At 38.2% G+C, this 13,284-nt stretch overlaps 1 protein-coding gene across 3 annotated transcripts in view; it reads right to left on the bottom strand.

Annotated features, from left to right (window-relative positions):
* Positions 1-997: 997 nt before the first annotated feature.
* The window catches only part of arhgef7a (Rho guanine nucleotide exchange factor 7a), a 39,656-nt gene continuing 27,369 nt past the window's right edge, over positions 998-13,284 (bottom strand). For 2 of the 3 annotated variants that reach the window (XM_042494083.2, XM_042494084.2), the window contains 9 exons: positions 11,715-11,801; positions 11,505-11,583; positions 11,287-11,426; positions 10,294-10,515; positions 10,106-10,199; positions 8,319-8,408; positions 3,278-3,377; positions 2,699-2,753; positions 998-1,938 (listed from right to left, as the gene is read on the bottom strand). In XM_042494083.2, the coding sequence (XP_042350017.1) occupies positions 1,816-1,938; positions 2,699-2,753; positions 3,278-3,377; positions 8,319-8,408; positions 10,106-10,199; positions 10,294-10,515; positions 11,287-11,426; positions 11,505-11,583; positions 11,715-11,801 (990 nt within the window). In that variant the 3' untranslated portion in view covers positions 998-1,815. Of the gene's footprint in view, positions 1,939-2,698; positions 2,754-3,277; positions 3,378-7,711; positions 7,892-8,318; positions 8,409-10,105; positions 10,200-10,293; positions 10,516-11,286; positions 11,427-11,504; positions 11,584-11,714; positions 11,802-13,284 lie in introns of all 3 variants that reach the window. The other variant, XM_088083381.1, reaches the window with a different exon arrangement.

The raw sequence follows: 13,284 nt of genomic DNA, 5'->3' as shown, positions 1-13,284 counted from the left end.
TGATGATATCAGAATCACATGCTACACAAACTATATTTAGTTTACTTTTTTCTGTTTTCTTTATTTTTTTCAAAAATGCTGGATGTTGGGGCAGCTTCTAGCTCACGTGCTAGAGTGTGCGTCCCATATGCCGAGGCCTTTGCAGCAGCCCGGGCGTGATTCCAGCCTGGGGCCCTTTGCTGCGTGTCTTTCCCCCGTCCTCTCTCCCACACTTCCTGTCATTCTACAGCTGTCCTATCAATAAAGGGAAAAATCCACCAACAATAATCTTAAAATAAATAAATAAAAAATATGGAGATCATTCGGCTGGAAATGTCTCATTAGGTATTTCACTACACCAGCTCAACACAGCTACCAGGCAGGATCTTCCAGCTGCTGGAGGTTGTGTCATTCCCAGGAGGCTAATCATTATCATTTGTTTTGGGCTTGTCCAAAAATAAATACTTTTTGGCGTAAGATTTATTCAGAACTAGTAATAATATTTGGAACTGACATTTCATTTCACTGGGATGAACTTCTTTTTGGACTTGTACTGTCAGCTAATGTAAGTGTGAAGAGTAAATATTTAATCGGAATACTGAGTCTAGCTGCTAGAAAAGCAATTACAAAAAAATGGCTTAAGCCAGACACCCCAACTATAGATGAATGGTATGATATCATTTATGAGATTTTCGTTATGGAAAGAATCACTTTCTCAATGAGGCTTCAGCAATCTAAATTCGATGACATCTGGAAGCAATGGAAAATGTATATCTCCCTGAAACGCCCCTCTTTTATTTAAGGTTCTTTTTTCTATATTTATTTTATTTTCATTTTTTGACCATATAAAGACGCACTGGATTAATTATTTATTTAACTGTAATATTTCAACAGTAACAATAAAAAATAAAAAATATTGTTTATGTAATATTGCATGTTTTGTCTTGTTTACTACATTGTTTTTATACTTTGTGCAACACAAATTTCCCAATTAGGACAAATAATAAATTGACTTGAATTCTAAAAAAAACACATTTATTTCTCCCAAAGGACAAAGGCTCATCTTTTTGCAGTATTTACATAATACAGTACAAATTCAAAATCTGTACAATTCCCTAAAAAGAAAGTCGATCCGCAAAGTGGTCCAACAGTAAAGAGGTCGAAAAAAGACAAAACACACTTAAACAGACACAAAAGATGAGTTTCCTGGCACAAGCTTCACTTTGGGTTAAAATCGGCAGATTAAATCTGTGTCAGGGTAAGAGGCCACACAAAAATCAACTCATAAAAAATTAAATAACATAAGACAGGTTATGAAACGGCGTGGTCCAAGTTCAGACTTGTCCAAGGCCTTTGTGACCATTAACACCATTAAGTACCATTTATGTGCCATTGGACAGCGGACCGTTACATGATTGTAAACGGAGAGGACTTGGCTCCACTTGTCTTCCAGCTTCTGCCAAAGACACTGATGATGGATGCTGAAGTGATGGACACACTGAGGGTTAAATGTGTGATCTCCTCACCATCTCACTCGGTGTTTGAGGAATGTTATTTTGGAATTGAGTCTGTTCAGCATCACGTTGCAGTGGTTCCTGTCTTTTCACCAGACGACACTCATTATAAGGCACACACACACACACACACACACACACACACACACACACACACACACACACACACACACAGACTTCCATCTCAAACAAGCACACAACCTGCTTACATATTCACTCACACAACCAGCCTTAAATTATGTGTATGCATTTCACACACAAAACCCACACATGCTGTTTTTTCTCTTTTCAAAGCTTCAGATGGAGACGGTGCACAAGACCCTCAGAGGTTTGTCTCATCCCATGTGGGGTCATTCATGCTCTTCAGCACCCTCCGCACAACCTTTTCCAGATCCCTCCGTGCACGCTGCTCCTCCTCCAGCGACCTCTTCATCTTCTTGTTATCCTGTCAGGCAAAACAGTCTCATCATTCATGTCATTAGCTTACAGAACGTGTGTGTACTTTAGCCTTAAATGGTTTCTGTATCCTGGGGGACACAGTCTTTTGACAGGCTGTGGAGGGAGGGACGTTAAATGGGTGAACTTAAATATAATGTGAAACACTTCAGGGGGAGATGGGTCAGCTACAGGGTCATGTGACTTCATGCCAATATTCAAAATATACTCATCATAGGTATCAAAATCCAAAATGTAATCCAATGTGAATCAATGGCTGTTTTGTTTTTTTTCATGTTTGTTAAATTTTGGGGGGAAATTATTATTATTTTTTTTAAAAATGTTTTTTTACAGATGATTTTATGTTTTTGTTGAAAAATAATAATTTGCATCATCACAACTTTGATAATTCGGCGTTCAATGTCTGTATCCCGGCGGATACATCGCCCAGATAAGGGTATAAATTCAGCAATAATCACTTACAGATATACTTGTGTTTTAAGGCCTATCCTCTACAGATAATCAATAATATAAAGGTGTGAAACACTGATTGCGATTTATTTTTTATTCTTGTTGTTTTGCTGCCTGATGGTTCATCAGATTTAGAGGCTTCTATAAAGATTTGCTTCACTGCGCCAGACGAATTCTTCACTTTCAAAGCTGAGAGTTAAACAAGTCAATTTGAACGGAGAGTCATAATATTGGATAAATCGATCCAACATGATCTGTTAAAATAAAAAAAAAACAACACCCAATTCATAAACACTCACCTGTTTCAGCTCTTGAACCTCATCCCTCAGGGCGTACACCACATCCACCAGGCTCCTTTAAGATGACACAAATGTACACAAGGCTGGTTATTAGAGAGTAGGCCCACATTTTTATCACATCAATCTTAGAACAATTTCTTTTTTAATTCTGCTTCCACATGGCAAATTCACTGTACTGTACTGACCCGTGTCTAAATAAGATTTTCTGTATAAATAAAGGTGAAATAAAAAATTCCTCTGACACTCAATGACATAATCTTTCATTTCCATGACCATGGGCTCTATTTTTGCCTCCTGCTGTCAAAATAATCACGAGTGCAACAAATGTATTAATCCACAGCTTAAAATAGTCCCAGGCAAATGCAGAACTTATTTCTATTTGAGTAATTTTTGCAACAATATAGTGTCAAGCTGTGTTAGAAAATTAATAAGCCTTTTTAAAATATTAAGTTATACACTGACTGAATGGGCTTTATTGGGCATTGTTGGTTTTGGTCTTAATATGGTCTTCACATTATGTTCATACAGCGATTCAAGGCAAAGGAGAAGTGTGAGAAAAAGATTCATCTATTATCTTACTTTTCTTCTACTGTACTTTGTCCGTTGCGACTCGGATCGTCCACCAGGACTTTCCTCTCACCGGGGATGATCACATGCAGCCCTGCTTCCTTTCGCGGCCCTGTTTCAAAACAGAAGAGCACTCAACAATCGGTTCTTTGCTTTGTCTCACCTTGTAGTATGATGAAATAGTGCAGAACTTTATTGGAGCGAGTGATGGCATTAAAGACGACCAAGCAAAGACCAAAATAGTAGTGTGTTAGTCATGCAGAGACCAGATATCAGACAAGAGCCAGAGAAAAGTGAAAGGAAATGAGAGGTTGCAGAGATACATGGCAAAAAACAATCAGTACATTCTCATCCCACATTAACGAGAACTCCATTTCCCCCAAAAGACACATAAAACACAACCAAATTCTCACAAATCACCAGAATGCCATTGTTTACCAAATGACAGATTTATTCAAAACTCATAATATAGCGTTTTGGGACTTGTACACTTCAGCAGAGTAGAACAAATACACTGAAGGCGCTGTTTGCAGATAAGACATGGTCACATTTGTGAGCTGAGTACAGCGTTAGAGCACACAGAGGACAATGTTGGTCAAGGACAGTCGGTCTTCCGCCTGTCCCACAGTTTGACTTGTTAAATCACAGAATACACCTGTCACAAAGTATAGCACATGATATAAGGACAGTGATATTCTTAGCTCAAATACTCATAGAAGTTAGAATGGATTTTTTTTCTTGCTCCATGACAACTAGTATTTACAGAAAGGGAGACTATGTGCTCTTATATTTCAAGTCCACTCTGACAGTATTCTGAGGTTGAATGAGAAGTTCACATAGAAATGTTCCTGTATAATCACGGCCTCTTTATCTATTTTTTTGTACCCTCAATGCTTTTCAAAACACTAAAGGTGAGCATTTACACTACGAATGAGCATTTACTTTACAGTAACACTGAATACTCAAGTCTACCTTTAAGACTATATCATACACACTCTAGGTAGACGACAAAAAGTACAGAGTTTAACAGATTCTATCCCCCACCCACACTGGCCCGTTACATGATTGTGCAAAATAATTCAATCACTTCATGTTATAGTTTTCCGTGTAAACTTTGATACAGAGCAATAAAACTGTAAAAAAAAAAAAAAAAAGGATTCTTCCAGGGATCATTTTGTAAACATTGACATACAGAAGAAAATATAAATAAAATAAAATAAAAACTCCTGTATACAAAATAATGATCACAATAAAGGAATCATTTCAGAAATCATTACAGAGTACTACTGTAACATGGACCAATATATTCCATATGTCCCCCACATTGCTTGCTGTAAGAGGAGATAAACTCTACTGTAAGTGGATGCCAACCTGTACTTTTAATACCAATACTGGAAAAATACTTCTTCATAAAAATAGTCATTAATAAAGAGATAGCATGGGAAATCTCGCAGGCCAGACAACACAAAGGCATGTCTGGCTTATGAGGCCGTAGCATAGGTGCTAGTTGTGTTGTGTCACAAAGGATGTTTTGTTTTTGACTATAACATGGACAAATTTTTCAGGTACCACCTACACCTTGAAGGAACAGTTCAAAATTTAGGGAAATGGGCTTGTTCGCTTTCGGGTTGATGAGAAAACTGATACCACTATTATGTTAATGGTAACTGTGAAGCTACAGCTAGCAGCTGGTTAGCTTAGCATAAAGACAGGAAGGAAGCAGACAAAACGGCGAGCCAATTTAGTTTAACCTTTTGAAACCTGGATCAACGGATCAGTTTTCTTGTGCTGCATTCAGATGCCTTTCAAAAGTCTAACCCTTGGAAACCTAAATAAACTGTTTTGGTTTATTTAAAAAAAAAAAACGCTGGGGGAAAGGCAATGGGCATTTGGGTGACAAAAAATGACCTGAAAATTAGTTTTTAAAAAAGGGAAAACTAGAATAAAACTACAGAAAACTGTCCAGAAAACTGTTTAAATTATTAAAATTATGTATTTAAAATTATGTTGCAGAAAAGAAAATTTATACAAAAAGGTTTACATTTTTTTCAGCACTTTTTGTGTAATTTTGTTGTTTGTTTTGGGTTTTTTTTTTTACTTTTGTTTTTTGCTTATTTTCAGGTAATTTTCTTGTAAATTTTTGCTAATTTCTTTCTAATTTTTTTGTTTTAAATCTGCTCTCTGCCTCCTATGTTTTTGCAAGAAATCAAGCCAATTTGCCGTGTTTTAGAAGGGTGAGCAAATGGTGCCATTTGTTCTTTTGAAACAAATCTAAAAGATTGACACATAAAATTAAATGATTCTAATCTGCCTTCTTTCAATGAGTGAAACAAAAAAAACGCTTTTCATTTTACAGTATATAACAAAAAATTGCCTGGGCAACACAAATGCTAATGAATTATTATATAATAAATTCTTTTAGTAAGTAGTGGTAAGTGGTATCGATCTTCTCGACTAATTCTCAGAAAAAAGTGAATAAGCACATTTCCCAAAATCTCAATCTATTCCTTTATCTAGCAGGAGATATTAAATAAAGGCATTTTATTTGTATTGCAGGACTGTAGCTGTGTTAGGCTGTAGTTAACAGTTTATTAGTGTCAGGCTGGTATGATACGCCTGGTTTAAATGAGTCTTTATTTTGTTAATGCATTAACTTGACTTTTAAAACTAAATATAAACGCAACCCTGTAGAACCACTGACAGACAGCAACGTTACTGGATGGAGGATCGGGCTTTAAAGGATGATGCTTAGGAGACAGACAATACAGCAGATTATTAAAATCAATGACTAAAAGGGTCAGTTTGCCAAAATACAAAAAAAAAAAAAAAATCCTTACTCAACATTAGAAACTTTATATCTGCATCCACAACATTGCAAGGAAGTTAATTTGTGGTGCTCACAGAATTGAAAAACTAAACTTAATAATACCCAACAAGGGCATGTAAACCTGTAAATCTGTAAACAGTCTTCTTAGTGAAAATTTCTTCAGGAGGACGTAGTTTGGATTAACACTACTGACAGTGAGAGCTTTGGATTATCTAGAGAACTGGAAACACTGAATCCTGGAGAGACGCAGTGGTGTGTGAATATAATTTTTTCAAAGCTGTGAGCACCACAAACAGAATCTCATTCACTTCTACTACATTAGATTTTAGGAAGAAATCTCAGAAAAAATGAGCACATAAAACTGTCTACATGTCTGTATATATCTAGAGTTAAGTGTGACAATATGTTTTGGGGGTTTTTTTGCAATTTGGATAAACTGATCCTTTAAATTCACCATTCTTAGTCAACTAGCGTTTATCCAGCTGGAAAAACTAGAGCATGACGTGTATGTGATCATCTCGTCTTCTTTAGCAGCTAAATTAAAGGTTTATTATGCAGGATTTTACTGAAAAACAGTGTATAGACTATAGAGATGTCAACAGCCCTCTGCCTGTTCCTCTTATTTTCTCCTTATTTTGCTGTGGTCGGGATGTTCTCGGGCACAGTGCTCAGGAATGGTCGGGAGCGGGTGCCAGACTTTAAGCAACACAAATCCAATAGGAAGCGTCGAAATTTGTGGGCACAGTGCAAAAAAAAAAAAAAGACTGTAAATGTGGGGCTGTTTTGTCACTTTCGCTGGAAATACTGTTCACAATCAGTGACTGATGATTCCTGCATAGTATACCTTTAAATAATTAACTGTGTTTCACAAAATTTCACACTTTGCAAAAACTTTTAGTAGCTTTTGGTCATGTGGTATGTTCATTTCAATCCTGCTTAACAACATGAATAAAGATTCAAAATTAAGAAAACAGCAATGTTATAAACAATTTGGATAATTCATTTTGCATGCTGCTATAGTACCAGGAAGCTGGGGCGTGTGTGCCTGAACCTGTGCGTGCGTGTATGGCATCTGTGCTATGTTTGAGCATACATACTCTAGAAACACATACTGGAGAGAAGTAGTACATGGTAAATAGAATACACTCGTTCCTGAATTACATCTGAATATCAGACAGGAAAAGCTCAGTCCCCATCTCTCCCTCCCCCAGTTATCCCTCCCCCTATATTCCCCTCCGACACCCCTCTACTCCCTGCTGAGAGTCCGCCACATTTATGGTCAAAGAAGGGGAGTGGTCACATTCAAGATAAATTAACAAGAATTACCAAACACTTACTGCATGACAACTACACAAAGAGAGGAGGCACATAAAAGGGAAAGTGGCAAAGGCAACAGGGAGATGCTTCGAACATCTTCAAACAATCTAAAAATAAATAAACCAAATAAGTTAACAAAAAAGATAACAAATATATAATAGAAAATAAATAGATAAATTAAAAAAATCTAGTTTCTTTTAATACATTGAAGGTAAAAGAGGTAAGCGCGCTGTACGATACATTACAGTACAGCGTGGCAGTACTGTACGTTCTTTAGTTCTGGTGAGAGATGCAGCTCTTACGCGGCACTGAACCCATCCTGTAACTGTGGGTGGTCCAGATGGAGTCATAGTCAGAGTCCTCCGAAAGGTCAGAGGACAATTCTGGCCGGGACACGCTGCTACGGCGGCCCGGCGAGTCCGTACAGGACCGGTCCACGTCGGCCAGCACGTGGTTGTGCATCAGGTCAGTGCCCTGCCAGGCTGGATGTGGCGCGGCCAAGTTTGGCAGTGACGTTGCAAATGTAGAGGGAGGAAATGGACGAAAAAAAAAAGGAGTGGCGGTGTGGAAGGAGGAGGTAACATATATGGTACGCAACATGAATCATAAAAAAAACCCAAAAAACAATGAGAAATGCAGGATGGGAGAAAGTAATAGGTACAGAATGGAGCAAACAAAATGAAAAAAAGGAGCAAAAGAAGAAACTCAAGGTAAAAACAGGGCAATGCCAAAAAGTGAGGAGTGGAGGAGAAACAGACAGAAGGAGAAGAAACTGTTAAAAAGATCAGTTCAGAACACCAGTGTTAAAGAAAGGCTCTGAGTAACAGAATACAGCAGTAACAAAGAAAGCAAGCTCCAGTATGAACCTCTCTTTTTGGGGATGCACATGGATAAGTAAGATTTTCTTACTGGAGTTGAGAGTCTGCCTGGTTTTGGCGCTGGTGCAGTACGCCTCAATGACTTTCAGGATCTGGGCGTCTTCCTCCAGAGCAGCTGTACCTGAGAACAAGAAGGTAAAGGGGAAACGATTCATTTAGGTGATCAAATCCACCAGATCTGTGGACACTGTTGCTCTTCGGGACTCACTAAAAAGCTTGTTTAGTCATACATTTAGTCGTGCATGTCTTGCCTTGATTTGAGTGTTATGCGCCTGATACGCACTCTCGTCGTCTTGCATTGGGTTGTCTTATCATGCTCACATCCAACTCCCCCCCGATCAATACAGAATCAGCTTGATGGCTAGTCAACTTTGCCTGACCTTGCTGCTAAACTGTTGTGTTGCTGTGTGTTTTAAATATTTTGTTGGCTCGACTGCTCAGTTGTGTGTCTGATGTTTTTGAAGTTTTTATCTTGAGGATTTAAAATTGTTTGTTTTATTGTGTTGATAGTTGTTTTTAGAATATTTATTACTGCCTATTTTTTTAATCGATTGAAAAGAACTGGTAAGAAATGGTATTTCGTTTCATTCTGTGTATGTAAATACTCGGGAAAATTACAATAAAACAAATCTTGAATCACTTTTTGGATAAGCTGGTAAAAGCATACCTAAAAAGTTCTTAATTACTAATTTTTGTCCAATCCCAATTTGAAACCTATAAGACACATCAAGCCTAACTGTAACTTCAAACAGAGATTACTTCTTACATTTTTTATCAATATATAAAGATACACTTAGATTTTTGCTCTTTGTGCTGCTGGAAAAGATGCAAACTTCTCTTAAGATTTTAATTTTTTAATTCGTATTTTCAACCCAGCCCATCATTTTCCATGTACATAAGTGTGATTAACATTATCGGCATATATTATGCCTTCGTACTTGACATGCATCAAATAGACTGATCTCATTTTGTATGCATTAATGTGCACTCAGAGCGCAGGCTGAGACACTCACTGAAGTGTGCACTACTAAATCCTGCAAAACCACGCCCAAATGAATGAAACACCAAATATTTTAGGAGTCCCATTGCCCTCCTGCTATACACAAAAATTACAACATTTTTAAACATTTCAAAAAAGTTGTTTGACATTTTGGGAAGAACACTTATTCACTTTCTGGCTGAGTGAGTCGACAAGAATATCAATACCACTTTTTTATCTGTCTGTTCAGAATGAAAAGAGCCAGCAGACGACATGCTTAGCTTAGAAAAAGGTGGGGAGACAAAGAGACACAAAGCCTGGCTCTGTCTGAAAGTGAAAAAAAGTGCTCACTAGCATCTCTAAGGCTCAAAAAATAACAATATATATCTAATTTGTTACACATGCACAAACTGAAATGTAAAAGTGTTGATATGTGGTTTTCTGAGGAACTGTAATATTAGGTCATATCTTATGAATATAGAGAAAGGGCAGATTTTGAAATTTCATCATGAAGGGGTTCATACTGGGAGAATTTTAACTCCAGGAGAACAGCTGGGAGAGAAGCAGGAAAATCTAAAAGGTTGGCAAACATGGGTTGCATACTTTTATCATTCATATCAGATATAATATGTCCTCTATGTACTTTTTGATAGATTATCAGTGTATCTCTTTTCAAGATTTGCTTGCGGCTGCAGAGAATAATAGACCAGACACTGAAACTATTTCTGCAGATCACCAGTCGGTGTTGTGTTGAAGACTATTTCCCCTAAATATGAACCAAACATGGAGGGGAGTGCTATGGGAGGGACTGGACATAAAAGAAAATGTTTTAAACATACTCTTCCTCAAGGCAAATTCCTCCTCAGACTGTTTCCTCTCAGGCTTGCGCTTGGGAAGGAGTTTTTTCACACTCTTAGGACTTTTACTAAGATCCTGAAAAAAGAAAAAAAGTGAGACAATTGCATGACAACTCAATCAATAAAAAAAATGAAGAAGTATTTACGACATAAAAACCCGGGGCCCTCACCTCTTTGTAGCAGAGGGCTGCAGAGGGTCGTAAAGGGGGTGCGGGCCGCAGGCAGCTCAAGCTCCAGGGTTTGGGGGTGTTTGGTGGTTCCAGTGGGCCCCACATCATGGTGCTGTGAGACGTTCCATGGGAGGAGGGGTGAGGCAGGGTGTGGTAGGTGGGAGCCACGGTCATGCCCCTCCCCTCAGCATGCCGGGACGGGGTGAGAGGGTGAGATGGGAGCTGAGGAACAGAACAAGAAAACCTATGAAATAAGACTTATCACAAGTCAGTTCTGCTCCTCCACTTCACTGATTTTAAATGCCTAATTAACACACAGTAGATGCACCAAATATATATAATGTTTAGTCTGCCGTTTTCAGAATGAAACAGTGGCAAAAAACGAGGCTGGGGTGCATTTTCTAACCAGCGACAGCGTAGCTGCACATTGACAAGGTTAGACTAACAATCATCCTCTAAGCTGGCATTAAAACATTGTATTCATCTTATATAGTAATAATAATAATAATAATAATAATAATAATAATGTTTATCAACTTTTTAGGAAACGCAGCCCTCAGTAGCCCAGATGTCATATACCCCAGCCATATCCTGCAGCGCCTTCTGGGGGGAGCCCAAACAAATCCCAGCCCACACTATATGTGTGTCTCAGCAGGACAACCCATGGAAATTACGCCACCAGCCACGGCTTTTGCCGGTGCGGAGGCATGATAAAATGATCATTATTGTTGATTTTTCTATCCAAGGGATAATACTAAATGTAGATTATTACATACTTGTATTCAGTTTATTAATGCAATTGTGTATTACAGCCATTCAAATATGAGAAATAAGCCACTTCACACGGGGCTATGTAACACTTTACATGATTGCGCGGCATTATGCGAGCCAGCCTCTGATGACAGATAAAAAATCTGTGATAATTTAACATTTTCACAGTGTTTACACCACACTGGGTATAAATGACCAGACAGAAAATCCTGAACTCCTAACCGTGTGGCAGGGAACGGTGAGGGGTTTGTGGCTGGGTCCTGTGGCTGCAGTGTGTTTGATCTGTCTGGTCAGGTGCTCCACCCAGTCCTGCAGGTCCTGCTGGTTGGTGCACACCACCTGGAGACGGTCAAACATGGTACCTACAGAGAGGGAGACGATGTTGTTAAAAGCATCATGTGTAAATGAATTACACTCGTGCTCATATCATGTAACCTTACCATTGAGCTCAAAGGCGTTTTTATGGGCTTCACAGTCCTCTAGTTTGGTCACTGTCATGCTCGCCAGGGGCAATTTTCCCTGCAGAGGGAAATCAACACATTAGAATCAAGACATAACAGAGAAATTATCTGTTGGCCTCAAATAGTAGAGAATCAAAGGTTAAACACTAGAGGGGAGTGAGAGAGTTGAATCGAATATTTCTTACAGACCTGGAATATGAAGCCGCTCATCCTCGGGCTGGCTGACAACATGAGGAGGACGTGAGGGAAGAGCATGAGGTAACGCTCGCTCTTGTCCTGATAAACAGGTAAAGAGGGTCAAAAGAGAAAAAAGAGAGGGAATGTGAAAGTGTGAATGCAATGAATGACAAGGTGCAATCCACTATGTATATCAGCACTATGTTGTGGAAACATTCGAATAAGAGCAAGTTTAGGTCAAAGATATACAGCGAGATAAAACCATTTCAGATTGTCTCATAAAAAAGTTCATTCAGTGTGAATTATTTGGTGGGAAGATTACAGCAGTCTACAACATAACACACATCATCAGGCTCTATCCCCAAAACACACCTTTAATGTGGCATTTATTCACAAAACAACCACAGCAAACCTCAGGCTGTCAGTGCATCATGCATTTTACAAACCTTTGGATATTATAGCACACTTTCAGCTTTATATTTACCCTATGTCTTTTTTATTTACTCATTAAAGCTTGTTAGCTGCAACCAAAACAGGAACACAATGCAGGCAGACAACAGCAAATTCAATCTCATATCAAAAATACATATTTTTCCTCTTACCTGCCACGCTATATATCAATCTAGATTGTTATGGCGAGAGTTGCAGTGTGTTGGAAATATCAACTGTGGAGATACTCTGAAAAACTTAAACTCAACAGCAATGTCTTTTTCCAAAAATCTTGACCCGGTTACTCAAGATAATCCACAGACCTTGTGTTTCTGCCAACTGTATCACAGCGCAGATAGAAGCGTACATCTGCTGCTAGCTCATCTGGCACCACTGATAGTGTAGTTTGGTAGAAAGAAAATAGCTCCTACATGAAAATGCTCACAAGGTCTGTCATGATTTCTGGAAAACACACTGATGTTGATTTTTTTTAATATATGTTTTTGGCACTTTGAACAGTACAAGCTGTGTGCCATCTAGCTCCACCGCTCAGCAAAACACACCAAAATGATCTAAATTGATAAACAGGACTATAGGTGAGAGGTAAAATGTTTATTTTTGATTTTTGCAATTTCTGCAGAAGCCTATAAAGTTATGCAGTAATTATTCCTTTTTTATAAATCATACATTAATTTCCTTTTGTCCAAATAAACATTCAATGGGAGGGTATTGTTCCACGGCTCAAAGGTTGGGAACCCCCAACCAAGAAAATTGCTATTTTTCAAGCTATATATTATAAACAAACCATCAAAAAGGCAACAGTGAAAGAAACTTCACACTCTGAGTGTTTGATGTGAGATTTTTTTCAAAGTTTTATAATGTATTCTGGAAAGGTTGTCTCTAGTTTGAACCTGTCAAGTCATTATCATGAATCTTTGACATGAACTAGCCCATCTCTATAAATGCAAGCAGTAAATGTCAATAAAAGCACACGTCAAGCAAATTACACCACAGTGGTCAATTAATATAAAAAACTTTGAGTTTAAGTGAGGTACTTTTGAATCCTAATGGAGAACATCCATTTTAAAGAGAGGTGCTCTCTAGTCATAATGGAGAATAATTTAGAAGGTGTTTTTAGAATCATTCAAGTCCA

The sequence above is a fragment of the Plectropomus leopardus genome, chromosome 10, assembly GCF_026936395.1.
Source record: "Plectropomus leopardus strain MGB_pleo_1.0 chromosome 10, ASM2693639v1, whole genome shotgun sequence".
Taxonomy (NCBI): Eukaryota; Metazoa; Chordata; class Actinopteri; order Perciformes; family Serranidae; genus Plectropomus; species Plectropomus leopardus.
The sequence above is the reverse complement of the archived record's forward strand: the minus strand, read 5'-3'. Positions and strand labels throughout refer to the sequence as shown.